At 37.8% G+C, this 23,234-nt stretch overlaps 1 protein-coding gene across 1 annotated transcript in view; it reads right to left on the bottom strand.

Moving 5' to 3' along the window:
• Positions 1–23,234, bottom strand: part of BIRC6 (baculoviral IAP repeat containing 6) — a 161,298-nt gene that overhangs the window by 128,891 nt on the left and 9,173 nt on the right. Inside the window, exons 4-10 of the mRNA XM_014533188.1 lie at positions 19,630–19,741; positions 16,422–16,504; positions 14,408–14,630; positions 14,171–14,331; positions 12,074–12,132; positions 7,974–9,368; positions 3,446–3,595 (exon numbers count right to left, since the gene is read on the bottom strand). Coding sequence (XP_014388674.1) covers positions 3,446–3,595; positions 7,974–9,368; positions 12,074–12,132; positions 14,171–14,331; positions 14,408–14,630; positions 16,422–16,504; positions 19,630–19,741 — 2,183 coding nt within the window. The remainder of the gene's footprint in view (positions 1–3,445; positions 3,596–7,973; positions 9,369–12,073; positions 12,133–14,170; positions 14,332–14,407; positions 14,631–16,421; positions 16,505–19,629; positions 19,742–23,234) is intronic.

The raw sequence follows: 23,234 nt of genomic DNA on the forward strand, positions 1-23,234 counted from the left end.
GGACCCCTCATCCGCAGGCCGACGCTCTATCCACTGAGCCAAACCGGTTCGGCTAAAATATATTTTAAAAAAAAAAAAGAAAGACTAAAATACAAAATCTGATAGGTTTAGAATATGTTCACAAAGAAAATGTAAACCAAGTTCCATAAAATTGTTAAGTGTACTTCAAACTACATTTTTTCTCAAAGTTTAGCACTTTATAAATCTAACTGAAACTGTATTAAATTGTTGGTAAGTATTAACAGCATGTCAATGTCTTTTCTTTACACATGCACAGCTTAACAACGGGATACATTCTAAGAAAATACATCATTGGGTAATTACATCATTGTGCAAACATCATAGGGTGCACTTACACAAACATGGATAGTACAGCCTAACAGTGGTCGGCAAACTGCGGCTCGTGAGCCATATGCGGCTCTTTGGCCCCTTGAGTGTGGCTCTTCCACAAAATACCGGCTCTTCCACAAAATACAGACTTCTGCGGGGCCACGAAGTTTCAATCACACTGTACATGCGCGCCCGCATGTGGTATTTTGTGGAAGAGCCACACTCAAGGGGCCAAAGAGCCGCATGTGGCTCGCGAGCCGCAGTTTGCCAACCACGGGCATACCTATGCTATGTGGTATGACGTACTTCTCCTGGACTACACCTAGGCTATATGGTATGTATAGCATATTACTGTACAAAACAAGAGTAAATCAAGCACAAGAGAAAATGTCTGACATTAGGAAACATGGCAAACATGAGATGTATGGGACTACTGCTAGTGTTACACAGCTGTTTTTGTAAGTAGAAAGATTACACTCTAAAATAATAATTAAAAGTAGAGGATAGCTGGGCCAGTGTTACTCAGTGGTTGAGCTTTGATCCATAAACCAGGAGGTTATGGTTCGATTCCCGGTGAGGGCACATGCCCAGGGTTGCTGCTCGATCCCCAGTAGGGGGCATGCAAGAGACAGCAATCAATGATTCTCTCTCATCATTGATGTTTCTATCTCTCTCTCTCTCTCTTCCTCTCTCTGAAGGCAATAAAAACATTTTTTAAATTAAAAAAAAGAATTATGTACTGTATATGACTATAATGTGCTACTATGACTGGCAGCACAGTTGATTTGTTTATACCAGCATCATCACAAACACCTGAGTAATGCATTGTAACAGTAATGTTACCACAGCTAAGAATTCACTATGCAATAGGAATTTTACAGTTTCTTTATAATCATACTAGAGGCCCAGTGCACGAATTTGTGCACCAGTGGGATCCCTTGGCCTGGCCTGCGGGACCGGGCCAAAACCGGCCCTCCGACATCCCCCAAGGGGTCCCAGATTGTGAGAGGGTGCAGGCCAGGCTGAGGGACCCACCAGTGCACGATCGCACGATCGGGGCCGAGGAGGAACGTGGGAGGTTGGCCTGCCGGGGAGGGACCGTCGGAGAGCTCCAGGGTGTGTCCAGCCCATCTCGCTCAGTCCCAATCATCCAGACCCCAGCAGCAAGCTAACCTACTGGTCAGAGCGTCTGTCCCCTGGTGGTCAGTGCACGTCATAGCGAGCGGTTGAGCGGCCTTAGCATATCATTAGCATATTACGCTTTGATTGGCTGAACGGCCAATGGGTCGACTGTATGCTTAGCATATTAGGCTTTTATTATATAGGCTATATAGGACCACTGTCATATATGCAGTTCATCATTGACCAAAACATCATTATGTGGCATATGACTGTATTTACTTCTTTATAATCTAATTCACAGCTTTTCTACTAAATAGTATTTTTATGAACTTTATGAAATTTCTTTTTTATTATAACAATAACTTATAAATTAAGAAAACATTCAGTATGCTAGCTTTTAAACTAAGTTGTATAATCAAAACAATCAAGTCTTGACTAATTATAGCAAGAGACATGAGTCAGTGTATCTCAACCTGGGGACAATCTTGCCTCCCAAGGGCCAAGTGGATGGGGGCAATTGTATGTACTAGAATCTAGTAGGCAGAATTCAGAGATAAGACTAATACAGGATACTCCTCCCACAACAAAAAATCTAGTCCAAAATGTCAGTAGTGCAGATGAGGTTGAGAACACCTGGCATTAAGGTAGTGAAGACTACCATAGATTATACTAATAATCACTAAATTTAACATGTATTATACTAGTAATCACTAAGTTTGTCTATGATGCAAAGAAGAATAATCAAATGCCCAAATATAAGTGTCCATTAAGATTGACTACCAACTTTATGTATTATTTCTGTTTAGAATACATTTGAGTTCAAACATACTTTTTATTTCAGATTTACTAAAATTCTTTTAAATGCTAGTTCTGGGGAATAAAATGTGGTAAGTGCTAAGAGTACAACACAGCTCTATGGCAGTACAAAATTACTAAAAGGAGGCATAAAGGTTGGGGAAAGAGAGCTCAGTGCAACACGTTAAGAGCATGAAACGGAATTATATACTGTATCTAAAGTTTCAGAATGGGGCAATTGGGGTCTAAATATGCTATTGCAGAGAGAAAGTATTTTTTTGACTTTTCAACTCCTATAGTAATATTAATAATATAGGCCATTCCACTGACTTTAAACTTACTTAATGAATCTTCTCTTTTTCATGTTTTTTTTTCTTCCCTTGCTAGACCAAAAACTCCTTAATGACCAATGTAATGTTTTTTTTCCTTAGGTAACTGAACCAATGTTGGTCAACCTACCCAAAGTTGAGAATCACTTATTTTAATGTTTATAACATTTTCCAACTATTGGAAAAATAATAACGAATACACAAAAACAAGCCTAGTAAAAGAATGCCAATACAGAAATTAATGCCCTCAGCAAAGTCAGCAAGAGTTGACTATAAAAATTGAAATATTGCCCTAGCTGGCTTGTTTCAGTGGATAGAGCATCAGCCTGCAGACTGAAGGGTCCCAGGTTCGGTTCCAGCCAAGGGCACATGCCTGGGTTGCGAGCTCGATCCCCAGTGGGGGGCATGCAGGAGGCAGCCAATCAATGATTCTCTCTCATCATTGATGTTTCTAACTCTCTCTCCTCCCTTCCTCTCTGAAATCAATAAAAATATATTTTTAAAAAATTGAAATATTGTTTAAGAATATAATAGACTCAGCCCTAACCAGTTTGGCTCAGTGGATAGAGCATCAGCCTGCGAACCAAAGGGTCCCGGGTTCGATTCTGGTCAACGGCACATACCTCGGTTACAGGCTCCTCCCCAGCCCAGGCCCTGGTCGGGTGCGTGCAGGAGGCAACCAATTGATGTGTTTCTCTCACATCGATGTTTCTCTCTGTCTTTCTCTCTCTTCCACTTTCCCTAACAATCCATGAGAAAATATCCTCAGGTGAGGATTAACAACAACAACAACAAAATAAACTCAGAAAACGCTGAACATCACAGGAATATGCATTTTTTTTAAATCATTTAAAAACTTAATACCATACCTGAAATGCCAGGACTTGAAGGATTCGATAAAGGTCTGGAACCTTCAGAAGATGGTTCTATTCCTTTAGAAAGAGATCCATCCACTAATATATCAGCTTCATCAATATCATCACAGGTTCCTCCAATTTGGAGAAAATGAAGCTCACCACCTACAGTGTAGTGATATGTCATCAACATACATACATGGATGGGTACCCATACAAGTGCACTTTACTTAGTTAAGAAAATTTATTTTACTATCACTTGATAGTCAGATAAAGAAGGATAACAGCCCAGCCTGCATGGCTCAGTGGTTGAGCATTGACCTATGAACCAGGCCACGGTTCAATTCAACAAAGTGATATATTTCCAAGAACTTAGAAGTTAAACTGCCAAGTAATTGCAAACTGAAAATTAAATTAGGAAAATGGCAAATACACAAACATGTTTGAAAATAGTTATTCAACTAGAATTTACTTACTATGTGTAAGGTACTATTTTAAATGCTTAAATTAATTCATTTAGTCTTCACAAAAACCCTTGGGATAGGGACAATTATTGTAGCCACTTAACAGATGAGGAAACTAATATACTAGCTATTTTGGGATCAAGGGCCAATCTCAATCCCAGCAGTAACAAACCTGGCCAGTGTGGCTCAGTTAGTTAGAACATTGTCCCATGCACCAAAGAGCCAAGCGGTTCAGTTCCCAGTCAGGGCACATACCCAGGTTGTGGGTTTGATCCCCGAATCAGGGCTCGTATGGGAGGCAACCGATCAATGTTATTCTCTCTCTCTCTTTCTCTCTCTCTCCTCCCCGCCCCCCTTTAAAATCAGTGAGGGGCGGGGAGAAAACAAAGAGTCTTAATTTCACAATGAAATTGAATCTCTATTTTTTATATCTCTATCACAGAAAAACACTGAAAACAAACTTAGCAAAATTTTAAGACAAAACTGAATGAATAAAATTATATTCTAGCAAGAGTATTTGGAGATTCACTTCCAGAATTACAGAATAAGGAGGACAATAAAGTCTCTTCCTGAAAAGCAGCTTTATATAAACCTGGACAAAACTGTCATTCAACCAGGGTGGGGCAAGTTGTGAAAAACAGCTGATTCACTTCTATTGCCAGAGGAAGCTCACTGATTTATAGAGTGCTGTCATTTTAAAGTGGCTCAGTGGCGACTAAAATGAGGCCCATCAACTCTGCTACCTACAGTCAGGATCCTGGGGCAAGCAAAACACTAGAAATAACCAGGAATTTTAACTTAAAAGACATGATAGAAGCATAGGGAGCTTGGTAAACTCTATAAATCCTACACTGATTAGAGGTTGTACACATGTGTAGTAGCAAAGACCACACTGGGCCTAAGCCATCAACACATTCCCAAACAAGCCCCCAATGCCTATGCAAGGAAGAATTGAGAGGACTCAACAGAAAACAAAAATAAAGAAAATAAAAGTCAGGGCACACATGAACATGGCCTTAGTGGTAAATATATTTGGTATTAGGGCACAACCACTTATCAAAATCTTTAGCTGAATACTAAGCTATGTGGAACACAGAGGTAACAATAAAAAAGAAGGCTTAAAGTTAAAATAAACAAACAAAAAAGAGAGTCAGCAGCAGCTACACACTGCAAAAGAAACACGCTTCACAGATTTGGTCCAGGTGGGTTATCAAACAAAGAACAACAACCATCAAGAGAGGGTGGGTGAGGAGGGTAGGTGGTGGAGTGGGGATCAGAATCCAGAGTTTCTCCGATGTCATTTAAAATGTCCAATATTAAATTAAAAACTATAAAACATGCAAAGGAAGAGCAATCCATGCTTAAGAAAAACAAAATCAATGAGAAACATCTGAGTGCCCAAAATTAGATTTGGCGAACAAAACTTTCAAATAAGTAATTGTAAATATTTTCATAAAATAAGAAACCAGATAAGGATAATTAAGGGAACAAATGGAAAAAATGACTCAACAAATTAAGAACCTCAACAAAAAAGAAATATTCTAAAAGATCAAAGGGAAATTCTGCAGTTTAAAGGTAAAATAACTAAAATTAAAAGTTCACTTGAGAGGCTCAAAGTACATTTGCAATGGTAGTAGAAGGAATCAGTGAAATAAAAATGGGCCAGTAGAAATCAAAGAAGCTAAATAAAAGAAATAAATTTTTAAATAAAAAAAGCATCTCATTGACCTATGGGACAAATCAAATTAAGTGCATACATGTAATGAGAATTCCAAAAAAAGAGAAGAAAAAGACATAGAAAAAAACTTTTATAAAATAAGGGGCAAAAACTGCCAATATTTGATGAAAAACATTATACTACAAATACAATCATTTCAATTAAACTCAAGTAGGCTGACTACAAAAAGATCCACAGATACACATACATTACAGTCAAAGTCAATGAGAAAATCTTCAAAGCAGCAAGTTAAAAATAACTCATCAGACATGGAAACTACAATGGAAATTAACAGCTGACATCAGAAACAATGGAGGCCAGAGCCAATAGAATGACATGTACACAAAGTCAATGACTAATTCTACATATATAGCACTATTCTTCAAAAAGAAGGTGAAATAGACATTTCCAGATAAACAAAGACTAAGAGAACTTTTTGCTAGCAAACCTGCCTATTAATAAGTACTAAAGGAAAGTCCTTCAAGATAAAAGACAATACCAAATTCACCAAAAAAAAAAAAAATAGAAATAACAAGTGAGCAAATGTTTTTTCTCATTTAACATTTTTAGGAGACAAAGATTTTATAAAATAACACTTTTTGGTTGAATTTAAAACTTATCTGAATATTATACTTAAGACAACAGTAGCACAAAGGTAGCATAGAAAAAAGATTACAGAAAAGTTTCCATATTTTACTAGAATTAAGTCAGAATTATTCTGAAGTAGATTGTGGCAACTTAAACCACTAAGACTGCAACTCCAGAAATAAAAACTATGCCCCTCATCTTATGATGGGAGTTACTTCCCAATAAACCCATCCTAAATTGAAAATATTGAAATTGCATTTAATACATGTAACCTACTGAACATAGGTTAGCCTAGCTGGTTTCTACTGAATACATATCGCTTTAGCACCATTTTAAAGTCAAAGCATCCTAAGTCAAACCATCTTAAGTTGGGGATCATCTTATATATTTTTTAAAATATCAAGGCCCTAGTGATGTTATGCCAAATGGCAAATTAAATTCTTTTCATTTTTTAAATCTTTCAGATTAAGATTCCAAAAGTCACCAAATGAGTCTTCTGATTTGGGTACATTCTGACAGTATAACTTAGTTAATCACTCTGATGACAGACTGCCAGGTCTGAATGCTGACTCTGTCATTTCTTAGTTCTATATAGCCAAGTTACTTAACCTCGCTTTCCCTCAGATCTAACAACAATGAACTGGCCATAGATGATCAATAAATTCATATTACCCTTCATATTGCTTAGTATTTTAATGTGTTTTCTGAACTTTATTAACTAATTCAAAGTTTTATTAGTCTAAAGTTATTATGCCTTGCCATTTGTCAAGTTAACCCTTGCAAGGTTTTTATGTTATTTGAAGGTGTTTGTCCCTTTGTTATTTCACTTGATGTATTTCAAAAAAGGCAACCTGAACCACTATATTCACCATTATTTTTTAATGTCATCTCTTGCTTTATTTTATTTAAATTCTTTATTGTTGAAAGTAACCATTATTCTTTTTAGCTAAAGTCTTGAGATCTTTTTAAAGAGAGGAAAAACAGGCTAAATCTTACCAGAACTACATGAGATACATCACTCTTCTCAAACCTAATTCCTCTGTCCAATTAGTGGCTATAGTTACCTAGGCTTCAGTATCTCCTGGCCCTAAACTCCTACTAAACTATCAACAGGACTATTCATGTTGTCTGATATTGTCAGTAATCCTTTTCAAAAATAGCTTTTTCTCTCTGACTTAAAATACATATTAAGTTAAAAAAAAAATGCATACCATATGTTAATTTATACAGAGCCTCAGATGTTACAAAACTGATTTCACTATCAACCAGAGGTAGGAATAAATCAAACAAAAAAAACTGGCAAAAGTACTAATTATTTGCTAAATATTTTTATTTCAGGGGGAAATGAGGACCAATACCTATTCGAGAAACTTTACATATATGATTTAATTTAATTCTAACAAACCTGGAAATAGGCCTTCTTATCCTAGTTTATGAGTAAAAAAAGAAAGGTTTACCTAAGTTTAAAGTAACTTGCCCAAGGCCACAAATTTAAGCAAATACAGATCAGGACTCAGAAAGAACAGCAGGTTATTTTCTTGAGGTTAAAGCAGAGAAGATACTTTCTGAGATATTTATTAACTTATTTACAGTTAGAATACTAACTTAGGACAGTAGAAAAAAGTTTTAAAAACGGTTTAAAAAGTTGAAAGGTTTACCACTTCATTATAAAAGAATAAATGTCTCTTTACATGGATCTAAAATTCACACATCAACAAATGCCATATACAACTTTATAAGGTTTGTAGAGAAACCCAACAAACCAACCACTTACCTTTGGTGCATGCACACAGCCTGTCTGTGCCGGAGCAGTAAATGACAGAAACAAACATGTCCTGTTCCTCAGTGCCCTCCTTTTTGGGAGGCTCCACTTTGGCCAAAATTTCAAAGTTTGAAAGATCTAATATTTTTACATATCCTCCCTGAGTGGTTATTACCAAGTGTCCAAGAGTAGAAACATCAGACTTTTTTTCTCTCTCAATGCCATTTTTTGAGGTTAATTGCATTTCCTCAATAGGTTCCTCACAGTCATCCTCTCGATTATCCAATATATCTGGAGGAAGCAAAATGAGCGAGGTAATTGCGTCCTGGGGATCTTTGATATGTTGGACTTTTATTGGCTCCTCTTCTAAAGTCACTATCCGAGTGGCATAATTCATTTTATAAAGTATTAAATATCCACCACTAACATTCCTCTGCTCAGGCTGAATTATCAAAGGGGTCTGTACATCTGCTGGTGATTCGTGTTGGATTACACTAATATTTGCACCATTCACTACAGCAAGATTGGATTCCAGTTCACCTTTCCGTCTATTACACAGCGCAGAGTTTAATTTATTTAAATTATTCAAGGCCTCTACTTGATTTATTGCACTCAAGGATTCAACAGGGCATGTCCGCAGTCCTACCAACAAATGAATTCCATCAGCACAAGGAGTTATAGAGTCTATACAAAGATTCTCCTCCTCTGCAAACTTTGGCAGTCTCAAGCATTGAACCAAAGTCCCAGGCTTGGGAAACACAGAGTTCCACTTCTCAGAATCTGGAGAGGTAAGGTTGGCCGCTGCATCCGCAAATTGCTGAATGTAAGTCACGGGAGGATCCTGCAACAACATCTGCTCCTGACTATCCAGTTCCATTTCAATAATCTGTGGAACTGTAAAACCGTCATCATGCAAGCTTTTACTCATTATACTGTTCATCTGTGAAAAGATTTTTCCTGCTTTCTCATCAGATTCCTTGATGCTATAAAGAAGCAAAATGGGTAAAGTCCTCCTTACCAGAGGAGAATTTAATTCTGAATTAGTGCAGGATTCATTGTCAGTTGACCCTTGTTCTGATATACTTTCACCCTGAGTTCTGCTTAAACCATCCAGTGACCTGTGAGAATTACTACTAATGGGTGAGGTAGCAGGAGATTTATATGTTAATAAACCTCCAGCCAATAAACATGGAAAGGGAATGTTGTGTTGTTCCTGGTGCTTTTCCTTTGTCTTTTCACTCTTAGAGTTTGTTAAGCAAGAATTTGCCCCAAGTTCTTCAAGATCCTTAACGGTATCTTCAAGCACATTTGCAACAATTTCCCACTGAAGTTTTTCTGGCTGCTGGAGAATGCTGAGTGCTGTTATATCAAGGCTCATTTCCATGGCTTCCTTCTGTGATATATGCCCTGTGAAAAAGGAACAATATTCATTAGCAATGACCTTCTGAATGTAACTCAAAATCTCTAATGTGAAGTTTTCGTTAATTTTCATTTTTACTCATCTAGTCAATGCATTATGTATATATATAAAAGCCTAAGCGACCGAACAACAAAACAACCAGTCAACCAGTCGCTATGATGGGCACTGACCACCAGGGGGAAGATGCTCAACGCAGAAGCTGCCACCTGATGGTCAGTGCGCTCCCACATCGGGAGCGCTGCTCAGCTGACCAATAGGTGCCAGATGCAGGGCTCACAGCTGGCCACTGCAGCCCGGAGACCGCAGCAAAGTGGCAGCAAGCCTACTGAGTGGCAGCGGCAGCAGGCGTAGCAGGGCTGGGATGAGCAGGAGTGGCAGGCAGGAGCAGCAGGTGGCATTGGACTGCCGGTTTTGACCCAATCCCCACAGGCCACACCGAGGGACCCTCTAATATCAATATAATTAGCTAAGAAGATACATATTTTACTACAAATAAATGAGATACTTACAAATCTCAAAAGGAGGCAATACTAAAGTATTTGAACTAGAAGAATTTTTTTCTATAACCAATGCTACCTTTAAATACTACATGAAGACAACATTCCCAACACTACTGAGGTATCACAGAGTCAAGAATATATGGTAAGCCCTAACCGGTTTGGCTCAGTGGATAGAGCGTCAGCCTGCGGACTCAAGGGTCCCAGGTTCGATTCCGGTCAAGGGCATGTACCTTGGTTGCGGGCACATCCCCAGTGGGGAGTGTGCAGGAGGCAGCTGATGGATGTTTCTCTCTCATCAATGTTTCTAACTCTCTATCCCTCTCCCTTCCTCTCTGTAAAAAATCAATAAAATATATTTTTAAAAATTTATATGGTAATTTTTTAGATATAGGGATGTCAAGTAAACAGAACTATAGTTTCTATAGAAGGAGTGAAAGATCAACCAAGCATAGGTGAAAAAAATAAAGGTTAGAAAAGGTATAAGGACACAGACCAAAGGTAGATATTAAAATTACAAAAATACCTACTGAGATCCTTAGACCCAGAGAAAAGAGCAAAACCATAGTATACAAAGAAAATGTTATAGATAGAATTTAAAAGTTTAAGAGTAGAAAAAGAAAAATTTAGTTCAAACACTTCAGTGTACAAAGGAAAAAACTGAGGGCCAGAGACTTAAAGTGACTTGACAAGACCTAAGAACTATTTTGTAGAAGAGATCAAGCTCTAACCAAGACTCCAGGTGACCAATGAGCAGTTTATTATTTATCAAATTCAGAAAATGCAATAGTAGCCCTTTTCTGTTTTTGCAAAAGGACAACAAAGATGGGAACAAACATTATCAGCAGAAGACTAAACATTTTTAAATGAAATCTTTATTATTCGGGATCTAACTATACATTTGTACATCACTCATGGCATTTTCCTACATTTTTGTTGATTTTTTTTCATTTCTAAGAACTACCTCAAAATACAACTAAAGGTTAACCCAAAACCAGACCATTATTGTTTGGTGTCTTTAAAAAGGATTTCATGACAAACTAAATTTTAAAAAGAACTTGCTAATCTAAACTAACTATAACTTTTGACAACTATATAAAACCATGTCTCTTATAGAGAGATTTAACAAGTTATACATTCCTTAATTCATGAGACCTGACATCAGAGAAGAGCCAAAACGTAATAACAGTCACTTTTTAAAAACAATGGCTACTTCCAGGGATTATGCTTCACATATTTTTATCTTAATCCCAAAAACGCTAATTAACACATGTTAGCATCACTATTTTATATATTAGAAAATGCTATCAGACTATAATTAAATGACAGGATTTTGCCCTAACTGGTTTGGCTCAGCGGATAGAGCGTCGGCCTGCGGACTCAAGGGTCCCAGGTTCGATTCCGGTCAAGGGCATATCCCCAGTCCGGGGCGTGCAGGAGGCAGCTGATTGATGTTTCTCTCTCATCGATGTTTCTAACTCTCCATCCCTCTCTCCTCCTCTCTGTAAAAAATCAATAAAATAGCCGAAACCGGTTTGGCTCAGTGGATAGAGCGTCGGTCTGTGGACTGGGGGGTCCCAGGTTCGATTCCGGTCAAGGGCATGTACCTGGGTTGCGGGCACATCCCTAGTGGGAGATGTGCAGGAGGCAGCTGATTGATGTTTCTCTCTCATCGATGTTTCTAACTCTCTATCTCTCTCCCTTCCTCTCTGTAAAAAAAAATCAATAAAATGTATTTTTTTTTAAATCAATAAAATATATTTTTAAACGACAGGATTTTAATTCTGACATAGTAAAACTATTTTGAGATGCACTATTAGCCTTGCCCATACTATAACTATATTAAATATGAAAAATACTGTTTTAATATTTCATAAGATAATGAATAAGGCAGCATATAGTTGAAGCCTTAATGTCTATGATTTTATACCTAAAAATGTATTTTCTATTCACCTGTTTTTACCTTAATTTAAATGTTACTTTTATTTAAAAAGAGAATACATTAAGCAAATAAACTGAACACATTATTAAGAGCTCAATGTCAACTCCCTGACATCTGTGACAAAAATTTGATAAAGCTGTCCCTTTACTTCATTTGGCTCAAGTAGGTACCATTTAAAGTTAAGTAGGAAACACTACGCACTACTAATTCAAGATCTCTGCTATAAACAGATCATCTAACATTTTTTACATACCTGTCACAGAATCTGATCTGGAATGCTCTTCACTATCTGAATCCTCCAGTAAATCATCACTTAAAAGACAAAGTAAAAATATAATTTGAATTTCAAAAAAATGTATACATGTGAGACAGGAAAAAAAAAGTACAATGTTACAACAACCACTGCTTTACATCTGGAATATAAGCATCACAAAAACTATTAAAACTAACTTAAATTATGTATAAGTAGTCTGAGACCATAAGTGATTAAACAATGCTGATAAACTGCGGGCTCGATCCCCAGTGTGGGGTATGCAGGAGGCAGCTGATCAATGATTGTCCCTCATCATTGATGTTTCTCTCTCTCTCCCTCTTCCTTCCTCTCTGAAGTCAATAAAAATATTTTTTAAAGGGGTCTTCTTTAGGAAAAAAAATAAATCAAAAGTATGAATAAAATAGCAATAGATACTATCTATCAATAATAACTTTAATTGCAAATAGATTAAATGTTCCAACCAAAAGACACAGGGTGGTTGAATGGGTAACAAAACAAGACCCTACACATGCTGTCTATAACAGACTCACTTTAGATCAAAAGACACATAGACTGAAAGTGAAGGGACTGAAAAGGATTTTTCATAAAAAGGAAACAACAAAAAGCTGGGGTAGCAATACTTATACCACACAAAATAGATTTTAAAACAAAGACACAAAAAAGGACCCAGCAATTCCACTTCTGGATATTTATCCAAAAAACCCAAAATACGAAATAGAAAAGCCATATGCATCCATATGTTCACTGCAACATTATTTACAATAGGCAAGATATGGAAGCAACCCAAGTGTCCATCAATAGATGAATGGATAAAGTGATGCATATATACAATTTGACTCAGCCATAAAAAAAATCTTGCCATCTGCAACAACATGGATGGATCGAGAGAGTATTGTGCTGAATCAAGTAAGTCAGACAGAGAAAAGGCAAATACTATATGAGTTCACTTATATGTAGAATCTAAAAAGAAAAAATAAACAAGCAGAACAGAAACAGACTCATAGATGCAGAGAACATTTTGACAATTGCTAGATTGGGGGGTAGCAGGGGAAATGAAAAAGGTGAAGGGATTAATAAGTACAAATCAGTATTTACAGAATAGCTCTGGGGATGTAAAGTACAGCATAGAATATAGTCAATAATATTGTAATAATTATGTAAGTTGTTAGATGGGCAGTAAACTTACGACTTTGTAAGTCATATACTAGTATATGTCTAATCACTGGGGTTTGCATCTGCAAGTAATATAATATTGTACATCAACTGTAATATTAAAAAAATATATTTAAAATTAAAAAATAAAATTGAAGAAGAAAAGGGGGGAGGGGAGCTGCTAATACTTAAGACAAGTTAAGTGGTTTGTGAAATCCTTCAATCTGCCTACTTGAGAATACTGCAGGTGTTGCTCTGTAATCCTAGCCCAGTTCAGAGTTACAACTGCAGTTTCTTGGAAACAAATGAGTGAAATGGGATTATATTTTTATTTTCCTTCCCCACATAGATCAAATAAACCTACAGAAATCAGGAATCTGCCAGAAAAGCTCAATGGAAGAGAATCCAACACAGAATTTTTAACAAAATGTTTCTACAGCAATAATTTTGTTTAAAATCTTTGCTGGCTACTGACAAATTGTTTTAAATAACTAGGTCATCCTCTCTAGCCACAAGTTATGTCATTATTCATGAGGATGTCTATAATTTAAAGTGCTAATTAAAAAAAGGGGGAAACTAAAACCATTTAACTATTTGGTTCAACAGCTTTATGAAAAGATTTAATAGAAGGTGAAATTACAAGCCTAATCGAAGGGTTGTTTTTTTCATTATTTACACTATTTTCCGATGCAGCAATTATGTCCAATTAATGGCATAGGTTAATATAGAAAATAAAGTATATTTTACAGACTATGGCATTTCTAAAAGAATTATACAGCTATTTCAGATTTTAAACAAACATTTATTATCTAATTTGTTAACATAATAATTTTTCTGCCTCTTTAATTAGAATTAAGAGAACATACAATTTAGGAAAAGAAAATACTTAATGTCTATAAATACCAATAAAACAAATTCACATACCTATCTCCTTCCAATTTTGGTATATCTGAGCAACTAGAGGAGTCTTCTAGCCACGCCAAAGTTGGTCTCCTTGATTCAACTGTTGAGCTTGGTTCTCCTGACAGAATAAGCTGTTGTACAATAGCTGGATCATATGCATTAATTTCAAACTTTAAGTGCACCTAAACAATGAAAAGGCTAAGTTTACAACTGCTTTTTTCTCAATTACTAATCTGTTACTTCAAAATTAAAACATACCTTCATAAGTTTGGAAACATCCCATATGCAGATCTTTCCTCGTTTCGTTGCAGCAGCTAGAAAATGGGGGCAGCTTCCCGACCCAAAGCAAGATATTCTGTCAGTTCCATCCGTACAAGGAAACTGTGCAGGACTTGTTGCGAGAGTGACCGACAATGGCACATTCTGTGTGTGCTCACCTTTCACAAAGGGGCAATTTGGGGAATGTCTCTCATGCTCAGACCTTTACATAAATTAACAAAGGAAAAAATTTAATGAATAACAAAGCAGTTAAATTTGCACATTAAAACAAAATATCAGGATCATCTTTTCTTTTTGAAAAAACAAGTATTCCTTACCAAGATTCAAATACCAAGTCATTCAACATCATCTAACATGTCCAACCAGAACTTCATAATAGCCGTTATTATACGCTTTAACTCAATACAAATACAGTCTCAGATGAAACTCAGAAATGCTACAGTATAATTTATGCTATATCAGCATACTGATTAAATTGCTTAAAGTCCTGATATTTCCCCATAATGGTTTCCTACATCTTTAAATGAATAACTACTTTGTACAGATTTAAAATTCTCCATATATGCAGAGTACAGTGACAACAGTTAATACTGCATTGTATATTTAAAATTTGCGAAGCCCTAGCCAGTTTGGCTGAGGGGATAAAATATCGGCCTGCTGACTAGAGGGTCCCAAGTTCAATTTCGATTCCAGTCAAAGGCACCTGCCCAAGTTGGGGGCTTGATCTCCAGTAGGGGGCGTGCAGGAGGCAGGCATCAATGATTCTCTCTTGTCAGTGATGTTTCTATAGCCCTCTCCCTTTCTCTCTAAAATCAATAAAATATATTTTAAAATAAATAAATAAATATTTATAAAGAAGAACCCTGTGATGAAAAGCAAGGACCTACAACCATAACTCAGTTGGTTGGGCATCATCCCATGCACCAAAAGGTTCAATTCTGGGTCAGGGCAAATATCCAGGTTTCAGGTTGAAAACCCCAGTCAGGATGACTACAGGAAACAACCAACTGATGTTTTTCTCATATCTTTGTCTGTCTGTCTGTCTGTCTGTCTGTCTCTCTCTCTCTCTCCCCCATCTCCCTTCCTCTCTCTACAGAATCAATAAAAAATATATCCTTGGGTGAAGATTAAAAATATAAATTACAATAAAATTTATTAACATAAATCTTAAGACCCTCATCTGTGGATTCCCCACTGACAGCCTGCCCTCAACAGATCACTATTAAACAGCTGAAGTTAATCATGCTCTTTTCATTTATTTTATCACAGTATCTTGGTTTTCAGAGTCTGATTCTATTCTTTGGCACTTTCAAGTACAGACTTTAGGCAGTGAAATATCTTAGCGATACTGTATGCTAAGTAATGTGACAGAGCACAGACAGTGCTACCTCATCCTCCTGGGACAAGGGAAAAAATACCAATGGCAGAAAGACATGAATATTATTATATCTAGATCAGAAAAGCACAATTTAGAAGCACACATATTGTGGAGAGTAGCTACAGCATTTGGACAGGTTCAACCCTCGGACTGACTTGTGGCAAAGCCACAAACAAGTCCCAGCTTGGAGGGCAAAGCCCTCCCAGCACAATTATAGCCAAAAGGCTATGACTGTAAGCTTGACCTTATATTCCAACCCTGCAGTCCTAGGTAGCTAAGGAATGTGGGCTTCGGGGGGTACAGCAAGTGCTGCCTGAACGAAGCTTGATAGAGTTCAGAGAATGGCAACAACAGGAAAGAAGCAGAATTGAAATTTGCAAGAACACTGTAAACATCTTGCCCTTGTTTTGCTTTGTATGATCTGACTATAAAATAAAGCTTCGGCTTACAGACTGTGTCACTGTTTCCTCATCTAGGCACAGTGATCCACCTGGTTCCAACTGTATTCTCTTGTCTGTTTTCTTTAATCCTTCACCGCCCCTCCCTGGCCCTGTTGGACACAGTCCAATATATAGGATTAATTTAGCTATTATGTCCAGAATAATCAAGACTCACCAAGGTTCATCAGTAGGTTCCCAACAAACAAGGCATACACTACAAGTAAAACACATGGCTCTATCATCTCCAGATGAGGCAGGCTGCAAATTTATAAAGAAAACACACAAGGTTAATCAACATTAAAATAACTTTTTAATAAAAACTTCTAAAAAAGTCAATAAATTTAGGTAAAATTCTTTATTGAAAAAAGAAAATTAGCCTCCACTATTAGGTTCAAGCAATACACTGAATCCCTAAATGTTTATAAACTTGCTGCTTTATTTGAAAAACTGTGTTTCATCAGAAAATGACCATTAAATCAAACATAGAAGCACATAGATGATCTCAGATTTATTACTGACTAGAGGCCTGATGCACAAAATTCGTGCAAGAGTAGGCCTTCCTTCCCCCAGCTGCCGGCACCAGCTTCCCTCTGGCACCCGGAACCTGGGCTTCCCTCCGGCCATTGGCAGGCACCGGGACCCGGGCTTCCCTCACAGCCCAGGCTTCGTCCGAAAGAACGTCTGGTCTAATTAGTATATTACACTTTTATTATTATAAATTAGAGGCCCGATGCATGAAATTAGTGCATGGGAGGGGTGTCCCTCAGGCCAGCCTGCGCGCTCTCGCAATCCGGGACCCCTAGCTCCTAACCGCCTGCCTGCTCACGCCTAACCACCCACCTGCTTGCTCCTTACCACTTGGTTCACCACCCCTTACCACCCGCCTGCTTGCTCCTTACCACTTAGCTTGCCACTCCTTAGCGCTGCCACGGAGGTGGGAGAGGCTCCCGCCACCACCACTGCACTCGCCAGCCATGAGCCCGGCTTCTGGCTGAGCAGTGCTCCCACTGTGGGAGCGTACTGACTCCTGCATTGCAAGTCTGCCCCCTGGTGGTCAATGCATGTCATACCGACCAGTCGTTCTGGTCATTCTGCCGTAATGGTCGCTGGGCTTTTATGTATATAGGTTATACTACTGATTATATTACTAAAGTATTTGAAATATAGTTAAGTATAGAAAGAAAATAACTAACAGGTTTATTATTACAAACTGAATCCCATACAACCATACAAGAAAGGGCAAGTAAAAATGAAATGCAAACTAGTGAACCTAATTCACGTAATATTCTTCAAGACACATGGGACTACATCCTACATGTAAATAAAATAACAAAACCTGAACTCAAACTTACCTCTAAAAACCAATGTTATTATTTTTATCACTTACTCTAATTAGCACTTACTGTGTCTACAGGTGTAAATTTATTATATATTTTAGAAGATTAAGAATAATCAACCCTTAATACAGACAGAAGATTCTAGAAAACCTATGATTTTACCTCTTGGCTAATATGTAATACAATGAATAATAATTCAATAGGAAAAATATCAAGTTATCCCTTCTCAGAGGCTATTTTAGAAAATGACACCAAATCCTATATAATAAAAGCCTAATGTGCTAAGTGTCCAGTCATCCAGTTGGCCGTTCAACCAATCAAAGTATAATATGCTAATGATATGCTAAGGCCACTCAAACACTCGCTATGACGTACACTGACCACCAGGGGGAAGACAGTCAATGGGTCGACCAGTCGCTATGACGTGTACTGACCACCAGGGGAGACGCTCCGACTGGTAGGTTAGCTTGCTGTTGGGGTCTGGCCGATCAGGACTGAGCAAGATGGGCCAGACACGCCCTGGAGCCTTCCCGCAGTCCCTCCCCGGCTGGCCAATCTCTTGCATCCTTTCCCAGCCCCAAACATGCACCGGTGGGGTCCCTTGGCCTGGCCTGCGCCCTCTCACAATCTGGGACCCTTGGGGGATGTCAGAGAGCTGTTTTCAGCCTGATGGCAGAACGACTGGTCACTATGACGCACACTGACAACCAGGGCGCAGACGCTCAATACAGGAGCTGCCCCTTAATGGTTAGTGCCCTCCCACAGGGGGAGCGCCACTCATCCAGAAGCTGAGCTGACGGCTGGCAAGCGCAGTGGCGGTGGCAGGAACCTCTCCTGCCTCAACAGCAATGCTATGGATGTCTGACTGACGGCTTAGGCCCTCTCCCAGCGGGCCTAAGCCATCAGTCAGACATCCCCATAGGGCTCCCGGACTGTGAGAGGGTGAAGGCCGGGCTGAGGTACCACCTCCCTCTGAGTGTACGAATTTTGTGCACCAGGCCTCTAGTAGGAAGATAAAAAGTTAGGAAAAATGGTCCATATTTAACTCTTAATTTAAGAAAATAATTCAAGTGATTCTATTAGCCAGTCTCCAAATGAGTCTAACTAATAATCTGAAAAACTTTAAATATTCAAATATATATGACATTCTGAATTTTAGTTAACATATTCAGAAACACTTCAAGATAACTAAGAAATAATCACTCTGCAAATTCTTCATGATAGTAACTTCAATGTATTTCAGTTTCATTGAATTCTAAAATTAAATAAGCAAGCTTAATGAAAAACTTACATGTAAATGCTAGATATCTTAGATTCTTTAGCAGGGGTAAAACAATGGCAAGCCAGTCTACACTGTATTCAGTAGAAGTAGTATATTTTTCCTATCTAAACTTATTTTTTCTTACCTTCCCTCTACTTTATTCAGTGAAACTTTCCATAATGTCCCATTCTCGTGTCTTTTTGTCACACTAATCCTTACAATGTACACATGCCTCTTTTCCTGCATAAAACTATGACTATTTTCCTTGACTAATTATTCCTCTTTCTGTCCAATGTCTTAATCAATTTTTCAATACTTTATGTATTCAGGTTGCATTTTACTACACATAATGTTGCTACTATAATTATCTACTATATGGGTAATTTTTATCCTAAATAAAATTAGAATTACAGTAAGAATGTGTTGCTTTTATTGAATTACCCTAAGTACTTATTTCTGTTATGCATGCATAAGTCAAAAAGTGAAAATAAATACACACCCAAAGAAAACAGATTTTAAAAAGCATATCTGAAGAATATTGCCTACTTTCTAAAAGAAAATAGTTATGTAGCATTAACTCAGTTGTTAGTTACTTTTAACAAATGTTTTTTCTTTTCGTGCACAATACATGACATAGTACTAGCCAGTCAATATTATGATCAAAGGTATAAGAAAGAAAAAAACTCACATAAAGGCATACACATAAGCACACAGGGTACACAAAGTAAGTTTTTGAAAAAGTTTTTTTAAAACAAAAAACTGGGTTTTTTTATAATATTTTTTACCTGATGATAGAATCCAGCTTGAGCCATGGGATCTGGTTGTGCCCATCTATAGCCTACATGAGGCCATGATGTAAATGTCTCCCGTCTGTTAGCTTCACTATACATTAATGATCTAAAAGTAAGCATACTTTATGTAATCGAAGTTAGGCCTCAAATGATATTGACACTCCTATTTCACACTAATGAAAAAACTTTACTAGATTATCAACAAAAACTTGTAATAGTCTAATAACCACTTTCAAATTTGTATTTTAAACTAAAAATGATCACTTTAAGGAATTTCTCTTAAACAGTGTAGGAAAAAATAAGCCTGATTAATAGCCACAATTTATAAACAATTCCAGGAGTAGATTTAATTAACCGATGTTACATAATTACCAAGCCAAGAACACACAATCTGGAAATGTAGAGGCAGAAAGTCGTATGCCTTCATCATTTGCCAAGTTTTGTATAAGTGGGTAAAATTACAACCAAAGAAACAGTGGTTTTATCTCATTCATATTGAGAAAATATTTTCTAATTTAATATTTTTAAGTACATAGAGGGCAATTTTTTTTTCTTTCAGAGAAATCCTTTTCCAGGAAAGTTGTACTCTCCACGGAATAATAAAAAAGGGAAATCTTCATATGTTTTCATATTTAAATATGTGAGCTCACTGAGTGTGAACCTATAACACACAGAGCATTAAAGTATTTCTTTAAAGGATCATACCAAAATTAGAAAAAGTCCAAATAGCTTCAAGTAAGAAAGAACTGGTAAGCAAAGCTTACTCTCCCTAACATAAATGAATAACTGATAACAGGAGGGGAGGGGAAGGGAGAGAAAGTGGCAAAGATCATCACAACGAGATCAGAAAAATATTTTTCCTTAAATTAGTACACAATCTACTATAATACTGCTAGTGATTTTAGGATTAACTCATAGTTGTGTTCTGGTTTGAAAAAAAAAAAAAAAAACGCCATTGGGTTAGAAAAGCCTTGTCCTCTATGGACTATATATATCTTCAAGATCTGTGTCAGTCTTGGAAAGCTGTCTCCTTAGTTATATTACCAAACAGAACAGCAATAACATCTACCCGAACCTAATTCAAACCCCCAACAGATCTAAGTTCAACAGGGTCCTAATACGGTCCCTAGATTCACCTGTAATGAAACACAGACTACATCACAATTAATATTTTGAGACATTTAACACCTCCAGAAACACTGAATAGCCTATCTACTCAATGTATTTCCTAAAATAAAATATTTACCACAGTTTGCACTGCCTTCTTTAGAAACCCTATTGTTTGCATTTAAAATAGCTCTGAGTAGCTGCTTTATAATCTCTTCAAGATAGGTATAGCTCTCAGACAAGAAACATTTATTCTAAGTGTACATTTCACCCCCCTCTCCAAACATTCCAAAGAATATTTTAAGGACAGCCACAGCACATATCACCTGACACTTAGCCACATTAAAAATGACAGTTTCGCCCTAATTGGTTTGACTCAGTGAATAGAGCGTCGGCCTGCAACTGAAGAAGAGTCCTGGGTTCGATTCTGGTCAAGGGCACATGCCTAGGTTGCAGGCTGATCCCCAGTGGGGTGTGTGCAGAAGGCAGCCAATCAATGATTCTCTCCCATCATTGATGTTATTATCTTTCTCCCTCTCCCTTTCTCTCCGAAATAAAAATGTATTTTTAAAAAACTGACAGTTTCGCCGTAACCGGTTTGGCTCAGTGGATAGAGCGTCGGCCTGCGGACTGAAAGGTCCCAGGTTCGATTCCGGTCAAGGGCATGTACCTTGGTTGCGGGCACATCCCCAGTGGGGGGTGTGCAGGAGGCGGCTGGTCGATGTTTCTCTCTCATCGATGTTTCTGACCCTCTATCCCTCTCCCTTCCTCTCTGTAAAAAATCAATAAAATATTTTTTTTTTAAAAAAGGCAGTTTCTACATTTTGCCCAAAAGACAGAGATAACAATATTACTATCCTATATAATACAAGCGTAATATGCTAAGTGTCCAACCGATCAGTCGACTGTTTGGTCAACCGCTCGACCAGTCACTATGACACGCACTGACCACCAGTGGGCAGACGCTCTAACCGGAAGGTTAGCTTGCTGCTGGGGTCTGGCCAATTGGGACTGGGTGAGAGGGCCGGACACACCCTGGAGCCTTCCAAGGTCCCTCCTTGGCCAGATGGCCGGCTGGCCCACATTGGCACCCATCAGGACTAGGCAAGACAGCCCCAATCAGCCCCGATTGCTGGCCAGGCCAAGGGACCCGACCTTTGCACAAATTGGTGCACCAGGCCTCTAGTGGAATATAAAAATTCTTTACAAATTTTAATAAAACCAATAGAAGTTATTGATAGAATAAAATCACTTTTTAAAAAAAGGCAACTGATTAATCAAAATCTCAGTTTACTGAGATAAACTAGTAAGTACTGCAAACTAATATAACAGCCATACTTTAGATAATAAAAGTTAAAAGTTAATTCATTCAGTAGTGCCTTTGCTAACATTAGTGTGTACTATTTATAAATGTACTTCAAAAAAGAGCATAAAAAGTTACAATTCACATTCATGAAAATGTAAAAACATAAAATGCTGCATGTGAAGGCAAATGTGAACCTAAATCAAAACAGTTAAATTCAATATTTCAGTACTGAATATTTAGCATTTTTAAATTGTAATGCTTTTAATAAGAATCTGATGTTACTTCAAATAACAATTTATGTTTTTAAATGAATGCATTACTAGCTTTTCAATGAGTTTGACACATAGAAGAAACCCAATAAATCTTTATTAAAGAAAATAATGGTTGAGGTATGATTTTTATAATACTCTATTTTTTTTAATTGATTTCAGAGAGGAAGGGAGAGAGACAGACAGACAGAAACATCAATGATGAAGAGTGGATCATTGATCGGCTGCCTGCTGCATGCCCCTCACTGTGGATCAAGCCTGCAACCCGGGCATGTCCCCTGACCAGGAATCAAACCGTGACATCCTGGTTCATAGGTTGACGCTCAACCACTGAGCCACACTGACCAGGCTATAATAAATACTCTTTAAATCGAGGGCAGGCAGCATAAAAATCTTAATTCAAAATTGTCCTACTAATTAATTTTTTAAAAAGAGTTTTCATTATTTTCAATAAAAAATAATATATAGCTCTTATAGTCAGATTCCAGCATGGTTTTGTAATTTATCAAAATTTATCTCAAAGGCCCTGGCCAGGTAGTTGAGTTGGTTAGAACATTGTCCCAAAACTCCAAGGTTCCGGGTTCCATCCCCAGTCCGGGCACATACAAGAATCAACTAATCTATACTAATAATAGAGGAATATGCAAATTGCCCAGGATGCCATCACAGTAACAACCGAAGAGCAGGCTGCGTGGGGCGACAAGGCTGGCAGGGGGGTTAGTGAAAGACGACCCAACAACTGAACAGCAGGCTGCTGTAGGGCGACCAGGCCGGCAGGTTATTAGTGAGGGACAACCAAATGACTGAAAGCAGGCTACATGGGGCAACCAGGCCGACAAGGGGGTTAGTGAGGGACGACCAAACGAATGAACAGCAGGTTGTGTGTGGCGACCAGGCCGGCAGTGGGGGCGGGGGGG

Source organism: Myotis brandtii, unplaced genomic scaffold (assembly GCF_000412655.1).
Source record: "Myotis brandtii unplaced genomic scaffold, ASM41265v1 scaffold953, whole genome shotgun sequence".
Taxonomy (NCBI): domain Eukaryota; kingdom Metazoa; phylum Chordata; class Mammalia; order Chiroptera; family Vespertilionidae; genus Myotis; species Myotis brandtii.